Source organism: Canis lupus, chromosome 2 (assembly GCF_003254725.2).
Source record: "Canis lupus dingo isolate Sandy chromosome 2, ASM325472v2, whole genome shotgun sequence".
In the NCBI taxonomy this organism is placed as follows: domain Eukaryota; kingdom Metazoa; phylum Chordata; class Mammalia; order Carnivora; family Canidae; genus Canis; species Canis lupus.
Genome location: NC_064244.1, coordinates 5,073,650 through 5,090,692, shown reverse-complemented (window position 1 = coordinate 5,090,692; position 17,043 = coordinate 5,073,650). Strand labels below are relative to the sequence as shown.

Below are 17,043 nucleotides of genomic sequence, written 5' to 3'. Positions count from 1 at the left end.
GGAAAACAGCCGACTCACCAGGCATGCAGCCTTGGGCAAGCTATGCACACTGCGTCTAAGTGTCTTTCCCTACAGAATGGGGACAGCAGTAACCCTACTTCCCTGGGTGGCTGTGAGGGTTAAATGAGGTAGTGAGTACTGAACTCTTGGAACAATTCCTGGTCCATAGTAAAGGCTATGGCATCATGATTCCTGAAGTGAAGAAGCAATGCTGTCACCCTTCACCAGCCACAGGAGCTGCTCCAAGTTCCACGGAGGTGCTAGCCCTATATGTGCTTTCTGCTATCACACCCTAGCCTCTAACCTGTCTTCTTGAATGCTGTAGAGAGGAGAATAATTCACACAGGGAACCTCTCCAAAGGGCAGGCTCCTGGATCCCGTCTCTGAGACTGTGACTCCATAGGTCATAGAGATGCCAGAAATGTGCCTTTGAATGAGTTCCCCAGGTGCTCTAATATATGGCTGCCTGGGGAGAAAAACTGCTGCAGAGCATCACAATATGTGCTGCCGAAGTGAGCACTGCTGCAGAGCATTAGAAGTGGTTGTGTTTGGTGCAGGAATTTCTGGGTTTCACTCAAGTGTAGCAGCAAATGTACAATTTCTTCAGTTTTTCTCAAAAATCATTATGGATTCTTAATGTTCCAACAAAGATCAAATAACAGGGCTGTATTTAACAAACTAAGTTCTTGATTCTATCTTCATGTGAATAGAAGATATAACACTATTGTTGGAAAATATTTTTCAGAAATGGGTGCTCCAGCTTCAGAGATAGTTTTCATTGCCTATTTTTACTGAAATATGAATATAATGCCACTAAAAATGCCTTTTTTGGGGGAGAGATAAAACATTTCACTTTACTTGCATTGCTTTTCCCCAGTTATTACAATTTTTAATATACTATGACATATAATTCAGGGATAGTCATTACAAATACAAACTAGAGAAAAAAGAAACCCAAGATTTTTGCTGTAATATATTACAGAATACTTCAGAATAATCAAATCATCCTCTTTCTTCTAATTGGAACAGTGATGGTAACAATATACTGTTATAAGATCTGTGTTTTCTGTTTTGAAAATAAACATGTTGGCCCAACTGTATATTGCTGTGGTGGTGGGACCTTTTATTTTTGTAACCCTTGTATTTTTTTATCTTTCCTTTGGGAAAATAGGGTGACAGATAGTAATCCACATGGGATGATTAAAAACTAATTATTCAACGTAACATAGATTTTTTTCTTTCTAGGGTAGGATAATATGCTTTTAAAAACTAAAGTAAACTTAGTTTCTGCTGCTCTTAGTAGAATGTTTTATTCACGGCTGCCTCAAAAAGAACAGAGCATTGTTTTATTATACATCAACATAGTGATGAGGTTTTACAAACAGTTTTTGGTCGTTTTTAATGTTATTTTTATAACAGCCCTGAGACATAACTAGAGCTATATGATCTCTAAAGAGGAACAAGGTTAAGGGTACAGAGGGCGCCTGGGTGACTGAGTTGGTTAAGCATCTGCTTTCAGCCCAGATCCTGATCCCAGGGTCCTGGGATCGAGTTCTGTATTAGGCTCCCTGCTCTGTGGGAAGCCTGCTTCTCTCTCTCCTTCTGCCTGCCACTCCCCTTGCTTGTGCTCTCTGTCCAATAAATAAATAAAATCTTAAAAGAAAAAAGGATATAAGGTACAGAACCACTCTGCAAAAAGCGGGCTACCACCAAGGCCAAAATCACTGAAATTGAATGCAGTGGAAATGATGTTGAATGTAGCTGTGAAGTAGGATTGAGAGAGTCCTGTCCAGGCCTGTGGGTGGCTTTGCTCTTGAACAAAGGCAAAATGTCAGAGCATCTTCTTGGACCAAAGGACCAAGAACCAAAGTGCAAATGGTGGTCACCTCAAAGCCACCTAATGGTTGATGGGCAGGCTGAGAACAGAGAATGGCCCAGGTGTCTGTGGAAGGGTGAGCTGAGAATGTTCCTTTCCAGAGCATGTAGACCCATCCTGTGCTGAGACCCAACTGCCAATGGCCTACCAAAATTATATATAGTGAATAAAAAGGGTCACTAAAATAATAAAGTTCCATACCACAGCCTTAAGAAATGTAATATTCAGGAAAGGTACTTCTGTGAGCTTCACAAGATATTAAAAATATAGAACTTAATCATGGAAACAAAGAAATGATAAAGAGAAAGCAAGCACCCATATACATCAAAAAACAAAACAAAACACAACACCAGATCTCAATGACCACCAGGGAAGAAGGAGAACAAATATAATATACAGAAAAATTCTTGCAAAGCCATTTCATGAAAATTTAAGTACAAAAGAATGGCACATTTTCATGATTTAAATATATTTAAATGCAAACAGCTGCCATACATATTGTCTTATAAATGTTATGTGCTGTGGTTTGTAAATAAGGCACCTTAAAAATAAAAAGAAAATATTTATTTTATCATTAAATATTATTTAGAGAAAAGAACAATGAAACTAAAACTTTCTCAAGGCTAAAAGTAGTCCTCTGCCATTCCTTATATTTTCTACCTTTTACCATAATTTTGAGACTTTAGAAAGAAATGTAGCATTTTAACAATCAATAACATAAATCAATTTTAAACAAAAGAGAGAAAGGGAGGGAAAGGCAGGGGGCTGTGCAAAAAGAAAAAGAAAGCAAAAGTTACATTTCCAGAACAAACTAGATCCACTTACCCACATTTTTGTTTCTGGTGATGGAATACTCTATATACATTCTCAAAATGATTTAAAAATTAAAATTTCCAATTCTAAATTCTCTTCAGACATCCAGAATTAGATGGTGAATGAGCAACGAGAAACAGTCATTATTGCCTTGAATCAAAATGATATAAAAGAGTCTGGCTTTCCGGTGGTCATCAAGACAGTGTGGTACTGGCACAAAAACAGACACATAGATCAATGGAACAGAATAGAGAATCCAGAAGTGGACCCTCAACTTTATGGTCAACTAATATTCGATAAAGGAGGAAAGACTATCCACTGGAAGAAAGACAGTCTCTTCAATAAATGGTGCCAGGAAAATTGGACATCCACATGCAGAAGAATGAAACTAGACCACTCTCTTGCACCAGACACAAAGATAAACTCAAAATGGGTGAAAGATCTAAATGTGAGACAAGATTCCATAAAAATCCTAGAGGAGAACACAGGCAACACCCCTTTTGAAGTCGGCCACAGTAACTTCTTGCAAGATACACCCACAAAGGCAAAAGAAACAAAAGCAAAAATGAACTATTGGGACTTTATCAAGATAGGAAGCTTCTGCACAGCAAAGGATACAGTCAACAAAACTCAAAGACAACCTACAGAATGGGAGAAGATATTTGCAAATGACGTATCAGATAAAGGGCTAGTTTCCAAGATCTATAAAGAACTTATTAAACTCAACACCAAAGAAACAAACAATCCAATCATGAAATGGGCAAAAGACATGAACAGAAATCTCACAGAGGAAGACATAGACATGGCCAACACGCACATGAGAAAATGCTCTGCATCACTTGCCATCAGGGAAATACAAATCAAAACCGCAATGAGATACCACCTCACACCAGTGAGAATGGGGAAAATTAACAAGGCAGGAAACCACAAAGGTTCGAGAGGATGTGGAGAAAGGGGAACCCTCTTACACTGTTGGTGGGAATGTGAATTGGTGCAGCCACTCTGGAAAACTGTGTGGAGGTTCCTCAAAGGGTTAAAAATAGACCTGCCCTACGACCCAGCAATTGCACTGTTGGGGATTTACCCCAAAGATACAGATGCAATGAAATGCCAGGACACCTGCACCCCGATGTTTCTAGCAGCAATGTCCACAATAGCCAAACTGTGGAAGGAGCCTCGGTGTCCATCGAAAGATGAATGGATAAAGAAGATGTGGTTTATGTATACAATGGAATATTACTCAGCCATTAGAAATGACAAATACCCACCATTTGCTTCAACGTGGATGGAACTGGAGGGTATTATGCTGAGTGAAGTAAGTCAATCAGAGAAGGACAAACATTATATGTTCTCATTCATTTGGGGAATATAAACAATAGTGAAAGGGAATATAAGGGAAGGGAGAAGAAGTGTGTGGGAGATGTCAGAAAGGGAGACAGAACATAAAGACTCCTAACTCTGGGAAATGAACTAGGGGTGGTGGAAGCGGAGGAGGGCGGGGGGTGGGGGTGAATGGGTGACGGGCAATGAGGGGGGCACTTGACGGGATGAGCACTGGGTGTTATTCTGTATGTTGGCAAATTGAACACCAATAAAAAATAAATTTATTATTAAAAAAAGAGTCTGGCTTTCATACATAAGAGTAAACAAACTACATATTTTTGTCATGAAAGTACAAAATAATTGTGTTTTTGGGTGGCTGGGGTGGAGAAGGCTAATGACAGCCAGGAAAACCATACATTCCTTCTAGTATCCCCAAGCTCTTGTAGGTAAGTTAGGTAAGTGGCCTTCTCCCCTTTTTAATAGGATGTGGTAGTTCTAGTCACTTTTCCACACTCAGGCGTTGGAAGCAAGAAGAGGGATTGGTATTCAAGGGAAGACTAGTTTTTTATCAAAAACAAAGAGATGGGTAGGCCTCTGCTCCTAGAAGAGTGCCATAGCACCATTGTTCATGACATTTCCTATTGTTTTGGATGTCTATCTCCTTAGACGCACACCCAGGTAATGCCCAGCATGAATGCACCACTCTTTGTTTTGCATACAGTTTGCACATAGGTGCACAGCCAAGGGAGCTGAAGGCATCTACTGAGCATAGGAGGAGTAACAATCCTTCTCAGGCCACCCAGAAAGGGAGCTGAACACAAGACATTACAAAACACATATGAAGAAGTGAGCCACTGTTTCAGGCCTCAGGGCAGCAGTTAATTACACAGACCTCAGCATAAGATGAGAACAGGAGGTGAGAAGGTGGAGTTGGCAAGTAAGTCTTTTTAGAAAAAGTATTTCTTTTATTTTCCAAACTTGAAGTATCTGGATACATTATCTAGTTGATTTTCAGCCTGCTTTAGGAGGCTTATAAAAACCATTCTATAAAATAATTGTTTATTAGACAACATAACATATTGATTCTTACTCAGACAAGAAGGTGGCCAATAATACTCTCAAAGTGAAATTAGTAAGGAATCTGTATTTGAGTTGACTTATAAGAGTCTGTAGGAGAAGAATAAAGAAACGAAAGATGAGCAGTAATGAAGAGCCCTTGGTAAAAATACATTTAATTATTCATACAACTAATGATTGTAAAAATAAAAATTGGCAGGGCTAGGAAAAGCAGAAAGTGGGCCTAGAAATAGAAAAGAGATTATCTTATACCGAAGAAAAGAGGAAGTAATAGGAGTTGCGTGGGGCAAGTGTTGGAAGCACCTATCAAAAGGTTGCTTTAGAAATGTGAGTCAGAGTTCATGACTAATTGAAGAATTTTTCAAATGGAATTTCAAGCTAATTTTAGAAATATTTGAGGCACAGAGAGAATAACCAATTAGTTGCTCAATTCGCCCAGCTGCTTTTAATGGGATTTGTGCCTTTGTTTTGGTTTATCATGAATTGAGCACACCTGTTCTCTGCTAATAGTACAAACTGTGAAGGATAGACTCACTTAACCACACTTGATTCCCTCAAAAGTAAAGTACACTGGAAAAAGGATAGATTTAGAAGCAGAGAGCTTGGGGTCTGAATCCCAGTTCTGTTGTATATTAGCATGTGGTCTGAGACAAGTTACCTAATCTCTCTAAGCCTCATTTTTTTCATCTGTAAAATAGATACAAAAAAATACTGAACAATGAGGACTATTGTAGAAATTATAAATAAGCACTGTAAGACATAAGGCACCCAGTAATACTTAATACATAGCAGTTATAATTATTCCACAATTGGAAATACTCTGCAGTGGCAGCAACCTTTTGTGAATGTTGAAGATTTATCTTGAAGTGGAGCAGATAAGTAACAGAACAATTTGAAATAGCTTTTGTATTTGAATTATCTAAGCTAGGTCAAGGACAGCCATGTTATGTCTACGATGCTCAAGTGTAGAGAATTCTCACAGGAGCAAGGTTGCATATTATGAAGGCTTCGGTTTTGCAATGTCTTGGAGACTATCACTTCAGTTGCTTGGTAGCCATAATACTCAACACTTGAGGATGGAATCTTTGGTGAGAGTGAGAATGAGCATACCAAGACAAATTACAGGATTATGTCAGCAACTGGTCTTTTGCTGCTCATTTTGGGGTTGACGCATGTAAGCTATTGGACCAGTGGCTTATATATGTTACCCATGTAATCATATAGGCATGTTGGAGTATTTACTCTTAAATGCTTAGAGAAAGTATTACATGTGAAGACCCTTATTCAAGGTAGACTACAGCACCTAAATTTGAGAAAACAGCTTTGGAAATTCCTAATTCTTATAAGCTACTTCCCTAATATTTATTATTAAGGATTTCCTATGAAGATATAACTAACTAGTATATCTGTCCTTTTCACAAGGAATAAACTAATGACTTACATCATATTTAAAAGGCCTTAACTGTATCACTGCTTCATCTTAACTATACTTGAATCCTTAAATTCTTGATTGACTGGAGCAAGAATATATAGATTATTTCAAATACTCTTGATATTTTACAAAGAGACTGATGATTATTAAAAAGTTCTTCCCACTAATGACCAAATGAACAAAATACTTATTTTTCTTGAAATTTTTTTGCCATCTCTGAATGGTTGACACTTTGATAGAGAATGTACAACTACACTACAGTGAATCTGAAGTTATCCAAGTGAAAACCAAATTATCTTTTTGTACCAAATGTAAAATTATACTTTGTACATATTATTTTATCACCCTAAATCCCCCCTGCCTTTTGGGGGCATAAGTAAGGGCCAGGTTAAGTGAACACAATTCAGGTGATGATAATGTTAACTGAGCATCTTGCAAGTTGTAAGTGTGCAATTTATTTCATTTCCCTTTTGTGTGCACATATCATTTCCTTCATTTATAATATAGAAATTGAGACTCAGAAAAAATGACTGTCAAGTCCAAGGCCAAGTTGTTAGTAAACACTAGGACTAGTACTAGAAGCCACATCTTTTAAGCACAACAGAATTTGCTCTTCTCCAAGTTGTCTTTATTTACTTTTTCATGAGTCCATGGTTCATACAGCAAACATTTACTGAATGCATCTTATATGCCAGGCACTGTGGTAGGCCCTAGAAATACGAATCACCAATGAATCTCATCCCTAAGCAACTCACACTTTGATAAATGAATGACAACAGCTCCTTTTGCCAAGTGCTCTGGGAGCAAGGAGGAGGAGAGAGCAAAGGCAGGGGTAGGAGCTGGTGGTCCTGAAAGGAAAAGATATCCCTGAGCAGCAGATAGAGGCCTTGGGCAGCTGCAGCTGCAAGCAGTCTCCTCTATTCACACTAGCATGCCCAGCCAGTGTTATCATTATCTGAGTACCAAGTCCCAGAAAAGATGGGAAAAGGACAGGCCCGGGGAAAGATGAGCAGGAATTACTCAGGTGAAGAAGATGGGGGAAAAGCATTCCAAGGGAAGGGAATGGCTGCTGTATGAAAGCACGATGTCATGACATTATATGGCTCCTTTGGGAGACTCTATTTGGTGTAGCTGAAACGAATGAGGTGGGCGGCAGGGCAGTAGGGAAGTGAACCAAGAGAGATTAGCAGAGGCCAGGCACTGTGAGGTTTATGGTTTTGGGTGCATCCTGCAAGGTACAGGAAGTGAGTGAAGGGTATTTACCAGTGGTATGATCAGATGTGGATCATAGAAAGCTCCCTCTTGCCGTAGTGGAAAACCAGATTGGAGGAGCCAGGTGGGATCATGGCAGGAACCTAAGGCAGAAGTGAAGAGTCCTGGGATTAAGGACGGAACAGTGAGGATGACAAGCCAAGATTTGAGAGATAGGGGGGCAGACTTGTTGAATGTCTAGATAGGTGTAGAGATGGGAGTCAGGAGTTTGAGATGTCCCTTAAATTTCTGACTGGGATGAATGGATGGACAGTGATGATATCCTCTGAATTTAGGAAGAAAGGGAGAAAAGGAAATGTCCCTTTAGAGGAGGAGGGACATAATGAGTGATTCTGACATGCTGAGTGTATGAGGTGCTTTGAGGACTTACAAGTGTGGATGCTGGCTTGATGCCATCCTTAACATAGAACACTGTGTTTCTGGATGACTTACAGAAATTTTTTGATATTTTCTACTCAAAGCATTTATTTTAACATGGAAATTCATCAGCATATAGGAAAAGCAGCTATACAAATAAATAAGGATGAGTCTTATATGAATCTAACTACAGAATAATATTTTAGCACATAGATCTAAACATTTTCCCATTTGTTAATATTTTTCAACACGTGATTTAAAAAGTCTAAGATACCAAAGTCTTAAAAGATAAATTATTTAAAAATCTTTATTAGTCACACACCCTTAAAACATTTGCATTTGCTCTGAGAGGGAAATATACACCCAAAGGGTGAAGGAGAAAAAAATAGTTTCCTTAAGTGAAGGAATGGGAAGAACAGAAGATCTATCTGGCCACTTGCCAGAGAATATTGAAAAGCTGGACATTTCAAGACAAATCTCCACTAATCCATCTTTTACCAAAGTTCTCACTTAAAGTCCACTTTTTGACATGAAATATTTAATAGGAACTTATTTTAGCCACAAAGTGCCCTTAAAAAAATGTAATACTGGGCTCCTTACTCGGCTAAAAGAAGAAGGTATGAGAAGAAACTTGCATTTAAAAAAAGGAAAAAAGGGACTTGAGGAAAGCCTTGACCAGTTAATGAGAGTTTCTATTGAAAACTGAAAGTTAATGACAACACAAAGTTTCTTTGCTATTTAGGACAGATGTTTCTTAAAGAATGGATAAATCAATAAAGTTCATTTTCTATTGGCATCTGGAACCACAATTTTAATCTGTTGAAATGGCACAAAGACAAAGAACAAAATACAAATAAACACAAAAAGGTTTTCTGTAGAAAGGAGCACCTTTTAATTGGCTTTCACCCTCAGTTTATATTCAGCTCCCTAATGGGGAATAAACTCCCTCAGGAAGGTGACTTTTTGTTGGGTGCGTGCATGATGTTCATTTGTCTTGCATCTAAAAATTAGAACATAACAAGCTTCTAATCATCACCTGTTAATTCAAAACAAAAAGAATTCTTTTTTTTTTCCATTGAAAGCAGATTGTAGTAAAAAAAAAAAAGGGCAGCATTCTCCAAGGTCATATGCTGTTGGCAAAGCTCAAAAAAACCTTGTAGTCCAACTTGCTTATGTTCAGCTGTGTTTACTTAGACTTAACATGACAAAGTCTGCCTCTGATTATGCTGTGCAGTCATCTGCCCACAGATAAATAGGTATTACACAAACTTTTGGAGAGAATGACATTTGGCCTCCATAATTTTGGAATAATTTACTATGTACCTTCAACTTAAAACACCAAAATGATCCACAATATGTTTTTGGGAATGAAGCATAAATATTTCATTTTACAAAGGGAGCAGTCTCCATGACCTTTATGGATTTTAGGTGATTTACTAACAAAGTATGGTACTGGTTTGGAAGGTGTGGGGTAGCTCTGCAACAGGCAGTTTGAGGCAACATTTATTTCAGTCTTTTCAATAACCATCAAGATTTCAAGGAATTTCTGTAAACAAACTGTCACTTAAAGAAAATAACTTTCCATCATTTTTTGCAACAAGTCTCCAGAACAGAACATGCATATAAAAATAAGAGTTAACTAAATTATTTCCAGAGACTGCATCTTGGAGTAATGTTTACACTATTGGTAGAAAGCAAAAGCTCAATGTTTTACCACCATATCTTACAGTAAATGCAAAATTTTGCTTTTGGAGTAATGTAAACCATTTCCACAGCATACAGTCTGTTCCTGATTACCTAAGAATTGATTCTGACCCATCATATTTACTTTGCTTGCTGTTGTATTTACATAATAAAAGATACACAGACATTCCTCTCCAAACTAAGATTGTTTCAAAGGTGGAAGTACTTATTATATTCCCCAGCTATCAATCAATAAACCAATCAATCAACAGATCTTTACTGTATTTTGCTAACAGCTGGTAATACAGTAGTGAACGAGAGGGAGATGGTTCTGTCTTCTGAAAATTATCTAATGAGAAAAATGATAAATGGAACACGTGCTGTCACTTTCTGGGTTACCTAGTTTAATTTACATAATTATGAAGAGTTTTCCTCCACAGAAATGAATATATTTTCAACCCTGAGTCTTGTTTTATTATTGAATTAACTTAGGAATATAGCCCTTCATTTAGAATGTGGTCTGTCAAGGGAGCCATGAATATTCAGCTGTGCCAGCTCCCTTTACCAGTTCAGGACACATCTGTAAAAAGGTTAGTTTTGACTGATTCATTTAATACTTTCTAGTTTGACCTTTATTCTAATTTACTGAATTTGCTTTGATACACACTCTGTAAAGTGAAATAAGGTAAAGGATGGCACTGCTACTCTTCTAGCAACTGCCACTTACATTTAATAAGCAAAGATTTCCAAAAGCCTTTCCCTCTAAAGAACTGAATAGATCTATGTACCTTATGCCACATTCCCCCACTGTTTTCTTACTGACTTTGGGATTCACAAACAATGATTTTAGGAATACACACACACACACACACACACATTCATATATGCATATGTTTTCAAATGTGTATGCCTTTAAGGTTAGGAAACAAATCCATAACATGTGCTGGAGACTAGTGTCCTGCTCACACCAGTCTCTACAAGAGCATATATGTAGGCCTCATCAGCTTTATTTTTTTTAAGATTTTACTTAATTATTCAAGAAAGACACAGAGAGAGAGAGAGGCAAAGACATAGGCAGAGGGAGAAGCAGGCTCCATGCAGGCAGCCCGCTGCAGGACTTGATCCCAGGACTCCAGGATCACAACCTGAGCCGAAAGCAGATGTTCAACTGCTGAGCCACCCAGGCGTTCCAGGCCTCATCAGCTTTCAATGCAAAACTGCATCCACAATCATTCTAGAAAGGGCAGATTCCCCAGATTCGACGTGTAGTCAGAGAACTGAATCCAGGAAAATGAGGGAGTATGAAATTCTCTTCTGAAGCCCAGCCACATGACCAAGCCACTGATGGAACAGCAAGCCCAGTGAGGAAGGCTGCTGCTCTAGAGAGAAAGAAATTACTTTCACAGCTTGATACCTAGGTCCTATGATAGCTGCCTCAAAGAGGAAGGTAAATGATGTTAGAAAACATGGGGGATGTACAAATGACCACAGTTTAGTTTCCGAGCATGGGAGCTGTGGGGCCAGTTGATATATTAAAGTAATGAAAACCCTTTAAGTTATGCAGCCACTTGCTGGGGGATTTCTTATTAAGGAAAAGTAAATTTGCAAGTCTTATTAGATTGGACCAAGACATAACGCTGCACAAAAACTAGCACGAATTCCTTTTCATTTTAAAAAAGGAATTTGTAAGTCCTATATGTGCAAATTATCTGACATTCAGTCAGGGCTATCAGGCAGCAATATTATGTCTAAGAAAAGAATGGCAGACATCAGTATCTCCACACATGCAGTTTGCTCTCTAAAACACCGAATTTAACACAGAAGAAAATGTTAGTTAGCAGATCACTTGACGGGAATTAGTTTGCAGAAGATATGTAGTTGAATCAAACTTATATGGCTCTCTCAATGTTAACCAAAGTTGGAAGAAAAAAAAAAAGGAAAGCTTTCACAACCAAAAATCTTGAAAAATTTCCTATATTTTCTGGTTTCATTTTTCCCAGAACTGAAACACCACAAAATAACATCACCTCAGTGCACTCACTTCTAGCTCAGCCAGGAAGTGCTGAGGTACATAAACATTTTTTATTTCACTTTTTTACAAGAAGGTGACCAACATTTTCTTAGCCTTCCAAAAAGCTTCAGGTTTGGAATACATTTTGGTTAAATGTCAGCAAAGGAATTTGCTCATCGTTCAAAAAGCACTTTTTCTTTCCAACTTTGGAATATATGTAGAAACTGTGTTGTGAATGGAATTACCAAAAAGGCTTGGAGCCACAAAGGGAAATCTAGTTTTACAATTCCGAAAAGAGTTGTGTAGGGAAGCCTTCTGTATGGGAGGAAACAGAATGAACAAAGGACATTCATATAGCACAGCTTGTCAAGTGCTTTCACAACCATTAGCAACAGCTCTGGGAGGTAGGACATTTTCTCTCCCTCATTTAAAGATATGGAAATAAATCAGAGAAGTTAAATGATTTATCTAATGTTTTTCAGTTAATGGTAGAGAAAAAATATCTGAACCCAGATCTTCAAAGTCTAAGGCCATAACTAGAAGGCGCAGATTGAAAACCAAACGCCAGCATTGTGCATACTGGGAAAAAGCTAGAAGTCTTGCCAAGGTGTATCATCATCACTATTATTTAACACTGTATGTAGAGGTACAAGTCAATGCAATAAGCCAGGGAAAGAACTCATGGCAAAAATTTCAGCAGGAGGTAAAACCATCACTGTTTGCATGTAATATAACTGTATTGCTAGAAAACATAAGAAAGTCTACTAAAAGGCCTACAAAAATAATAAGCAAATTTATTGCGGTAGCAGAGTATAACAACATATGCAAATCAATGGCATTCTCATATAAAAAGCAACAACCAGTTAGAAACATGTGATGGAAGAAAGGACTCTACTTACAACAACAAAGCAGCAAAAAGATAAAATGCCTATGAACAAATTTAACAAGAAATATGCAAGACTTATTTAGAACATTTTAGAACCCTCCTAATGGCAGCAAAAGAAGCTATGGACAGACATATCAAGTTTTTGGATAAGATGATTCTACATCCTAAAAATATCGATTTTCTGTAATTAATTTGGAAATATAACACAATTCCAATAAAACTAACAAAATAGTTCTTTTTAGTAGACAGGTTGATCCTAAAATTAATATGGAAAAACAAGCAACAATAGCTAGAAAAACTGAAAAAGGAGAAATGAGAATAAACACAGCCATATATTAAACGTATTCTAAAGGCTCACTAATTAAAACAGTGTGGGACTTTCTAGTAAAAGAGTAAAAAAAAAAAGAAGTCAGTAGAGGAGAATAGAGAGATAAGATAGGCTCAGTTTAAAATGTGGTATTCCTGGGGATCCCTGGGTGGCTCAGCGATTTAGAGCCTGCCTTTGGCCCAGGGTGTGATCCTGGAGTCCCGGGATTGAGTCCCACGTCAGGCAACCTGCATGGAGCCTGCTTTTCTCTCTCTCTCTCTCTCTCTCTCTCTCGAATAAATAAAGAGAATCTTTAAAAAAAAAATAAAAATAAAATGTGGTATTCCCATCAGGGAAGAAGGAAAAAGACAAATGGATCAATAAGTGGTATTAGGATAACTAAGTAGCTGTATGGGAAAAAAATTGAGTAGTTTTTCACATTGTATGATACCATATGTCAAATTAAGATGCATTCCTAAAAGATTTAAGGTAAAAATTGAGACCCATAGAAATATTGGAAGAAAACTTGTGACACCCCCTTTAAAGCTGTGAAGGGAGGAAGTTCTATCACTTAAAATCTAGAAGCCATACAGAGACAGATTATTAAATATAATTACAGTTTTTTAAAGACTACATGAGGAAAAAATCAAAATGAAAATAAACATATGTAATTAATAGAGACAAAATATTTATTACTCACAAGTATCTCCCTACTCCATAAAGTGTTCTTCAAATTAATAAAACATTATCCACAAGAGAGTCCCATAGCAAAAAGAGTATGAATATATATACACACAGGGAGAATGAAATTTTGTGACTGTCTTATTTCACTTAAAAAAATGTCTTTAAGGTTCATTCATTTTGTAGTGTGTGTCAGAATTTCCTTCCTTCTTAAGGCTGAATACTCTTCCATTTTATGTATATGCCACATTTTCTTTATGCATTCATCTGTCAGCAGACACTTGAGCTGTTTTCACCTTTTGGCTATTATGAACAACACTTCTATGAATGTGGGTGTTACAAACATCTGCTTGAGTCCCTGTTTTCAGTTCTTTTGCATATATATATCCAGGAGTAAAATTGCTGGATCATATGGTAATTCTATTTCTGCTTTTCTGAGGAACTAGCATACTGTTTTCTATAGAGGCTGCACTTATTTTATATTCCTACCAGCAGTGCACAAGGGTTCCAATTTTTCCACATCCTTCCCAACACTTGATTTCTGTTTTGTCTTATTTATTTATTTATTATTTATTATTTATTTATTTATTTATCTTTTTTTTTTTTAAATAGTAGCCATCCAATGGGTGTGAAGCAGTATCTCATTATGGTTTTGACTTGCATTTCTCTAGTGACTAGTAATGTTGAGTGTCTTTTCATGTGTTTATTGGCCATTTGTGTATCTTCTATGGAGAAATGTCTATTTAACTCCTTAGCCCATTTTTTAATTGAGTTGTTTTTTGTGGAGTTGAATAGTCTTTTATATAAAATAAGGGAAATAATACTTTATATTCATATTTGCTTATAAATATTAAGGATTCTCTGTAAGGGTATATTAAAAGTTAAATATTTAAATAATGTACTTAGATGACATTCCTCTGTTACATATTTATAGTATCCTGTATTTCTTTGTAGTATTTGGCATACTGCTTCGTTCAATGCTTATCTCCCACAATATGCTGTCTGTCATGCTCATTGTTTTAGCTTTAATACATAGCAGAAAAGATCTCAAGGATTATTTGCTAACAGACTCACTAACTGATGAAGAGAGTAATTTATCACGTTAGAACATATTATGCTATTAGGATGCTAGACTGTTAGATTACAAAATAGTAGTCTTGTTGGAAAGCAGAAAGAAGGACCCAAGGGAGTTAAGCAGCAGGCTCGGGGCTGCATTATGATTTTTGTATGCTCTAGGGCCTTCTGTCTTTGCATACTCTTTCCTATATAAAAAAAGGTTAAAATTGTATTTTATGATTACATCAATAGGTAGATGTATATAATTCACATTTGTTATGTATTCATTACTATTATGTTCATTTTTCTTTTGATTTTAAAAGAAGTAAGATAGAAGTATTTCCATGGGTCCTAGCCATTGTGCTACTGTTTGGAAGTTAGCCCTTGGAGAGGTAACCAAGGAATAAGTAGTAGATGTGAGGTATTTCTTAAAGAAAGCAGGCCTATGATGCTGTGATGCTATGACCAAAGACTTAATCCTGGGGGACTGAGAGGCAATATGAACACATGTGAACCAAGTGTGCATGAAAAGAAGTAAAAGGAACATACAAATTCAACCATTTTGAGGCTTATCTTCTCTGCTTCTGCACCACTGTTCTCTGCCCTCTCTAACAACTTGCTACAGTAGTTGGCATCCATTGGCATTAAACAGGGGTTACTTCTGTGAAACTAAGTTTTGAATTTCAAGGACAATGAAAAATAAAACAACTTTCTTCTCACCCTACTCTAAAATGTTCTTCTAGTTAATTCACTTGAAATTTCAAGAGAAATTTATCTTTAAAAGAAACTAACTCTGCTTTTCTAAATGGAAACTTACAATCTATAAAAAATTGTCTTCTTTTGTTTGTTTGTTTTTTTTTTTGGTGAGCATAGTGAGATGAACATAGTGACTCCTGTTGTACATATACACACACACATTATGTTTTAGAGAGAGTGTGTACACAAGAGGGGGATGGGGCGGGGGAAGGGCAGGAGAGAGAGAGACTCCCAAGCAGACTCCACACCCAGAGTGGAGTCTTACAGGAGGCTTGACCTCATGACCCTGAGATCATGACCTGAGCTGAAATCAAGAGTCGGATGCTTAACAGACTGAGCCACCCAGGTGCCCCCAAAATGAATTATTGTAATAAAATATTTTCTTATCTCAATATGGTCCAAAATATTACCATTTTAACATCTAATCAATATAAAAATTGATGATATATTTTCTGTGTTGTTTTCCTCCACATATTTAAACATATCTCAGTTTAGACTAGTCATATTTTAAGTGTTCAGTGGCCTCATGAGACTAGAGGCTAATATATTGGACTGCACAGTTCTAAGTGACTCTAGATAAAATGCACACATGAACCACTCTATGACCCATCTCTTAATTCTCATAGTGAGATAATGAATCCTGAGGAATCTCTGAAATACTGAAAATGTCCATAGTTTCCCACAGCATTCCTGTGAAAGCAGAGATTTCTAGAGTTATCCTACAATGAAAAAGTTGAAGATAAGACAGGGCTTGACTGTAGCATGTATTTTGCTTTCCATTCTTGATCCCTGGTTAAAGAAACCTCTTATTCACTACTAATTGGTCATGATGACCATTTCCTTTTACCACATCATCTTCAGTTTCTGTATTAGCACAAGGAGAAAAGATTCCTTGCTGTTGCTGACTTCATGCACACTCTTTCCCCCTTAAGAGTACTTTTTAATCTTTTTTTATGGGATAGTGGGAGAAGACTGAACGAGGCTTATAACAGGCTTATACATAAGCCCCACAGTACTCAATAAATAAAGAATACCAGTTTAAAGACTCACCCCACACTACTCAACATGGAATCCACAAATTCCTTCAAGAGTCTCTTCAGGCCTAATTTGTCAGTAATTCCTGGTATTTAAAAATTCTCTGGTCCTTTAGCATACAGACCCTGATCTGGAAATAAGAGTCATTCCCTTATCCTATTATGATTTTCTTGTCTTCTTAGCTCTCTCCTTTCTCAGTCCAATGAACTTTTCAAATGTTCTTTTCCCACATCACTATGAAATATTTTTTGGATGTTTCTCTTCTAGTTTTTCTTTCCTATTACACATTTATTCGGTCTTTCAATTTCTGACATCATTATTTCTTATAATCACCACTATACTTTCTATTTTTCTAGATGATTCTCTCTCAAAATCAGATTCTCTAGCTCTTTATCAAGATAGAGCTATCCGACCTATAGTCAAGTATTAAAACAGCCCTTCCATCCCAGGAAAGAAATTTATATATAATTTACCTCAA

The 17,043-nt window shown here is 37.0% G+C and overlaps 1 protein-coding gene and 1 long non-coding RNA gene across 13 annotated transcripts in view; one reads left to right on the top strand and one right to left on the bottom strand.

Annotated features, from left to right (window-relative positions):
* Positions 1–17,043, bottom strand: part of MKX (mohawk homeobox) — a 116,609-nt gene that overhangs the window by 63,693 nt on the left and 35,873 nt on the right. For 5 of the 11 annotated variants that reach the window (XM_049096797.1, XM_049096794.1, XM_035713392.2 and 2 more), the window contains exon 6: positions 7,785–7,876. The exons of the other annotated variants lie outside the window; for them this stretch is intronic. In XM_049096797.1, coding sequence (XP_048952754.1) covers positions 7,785–7,876 — 92 coding nt within the window. The remainder of the gene's footprint in view (positions 1–7,784; positions 7,877–17,043) is intronic. 11 annotated transcript variants of the gene reach the window in all.
* LOC118354154 (uncharacterized) overlaps positions 1–17,043 on the top strand; it is an 83,484-nt gene that overhangs the window by 44,341 nt on the left and 22,100 nt on the right. The window lies entirely within an intron of this gene.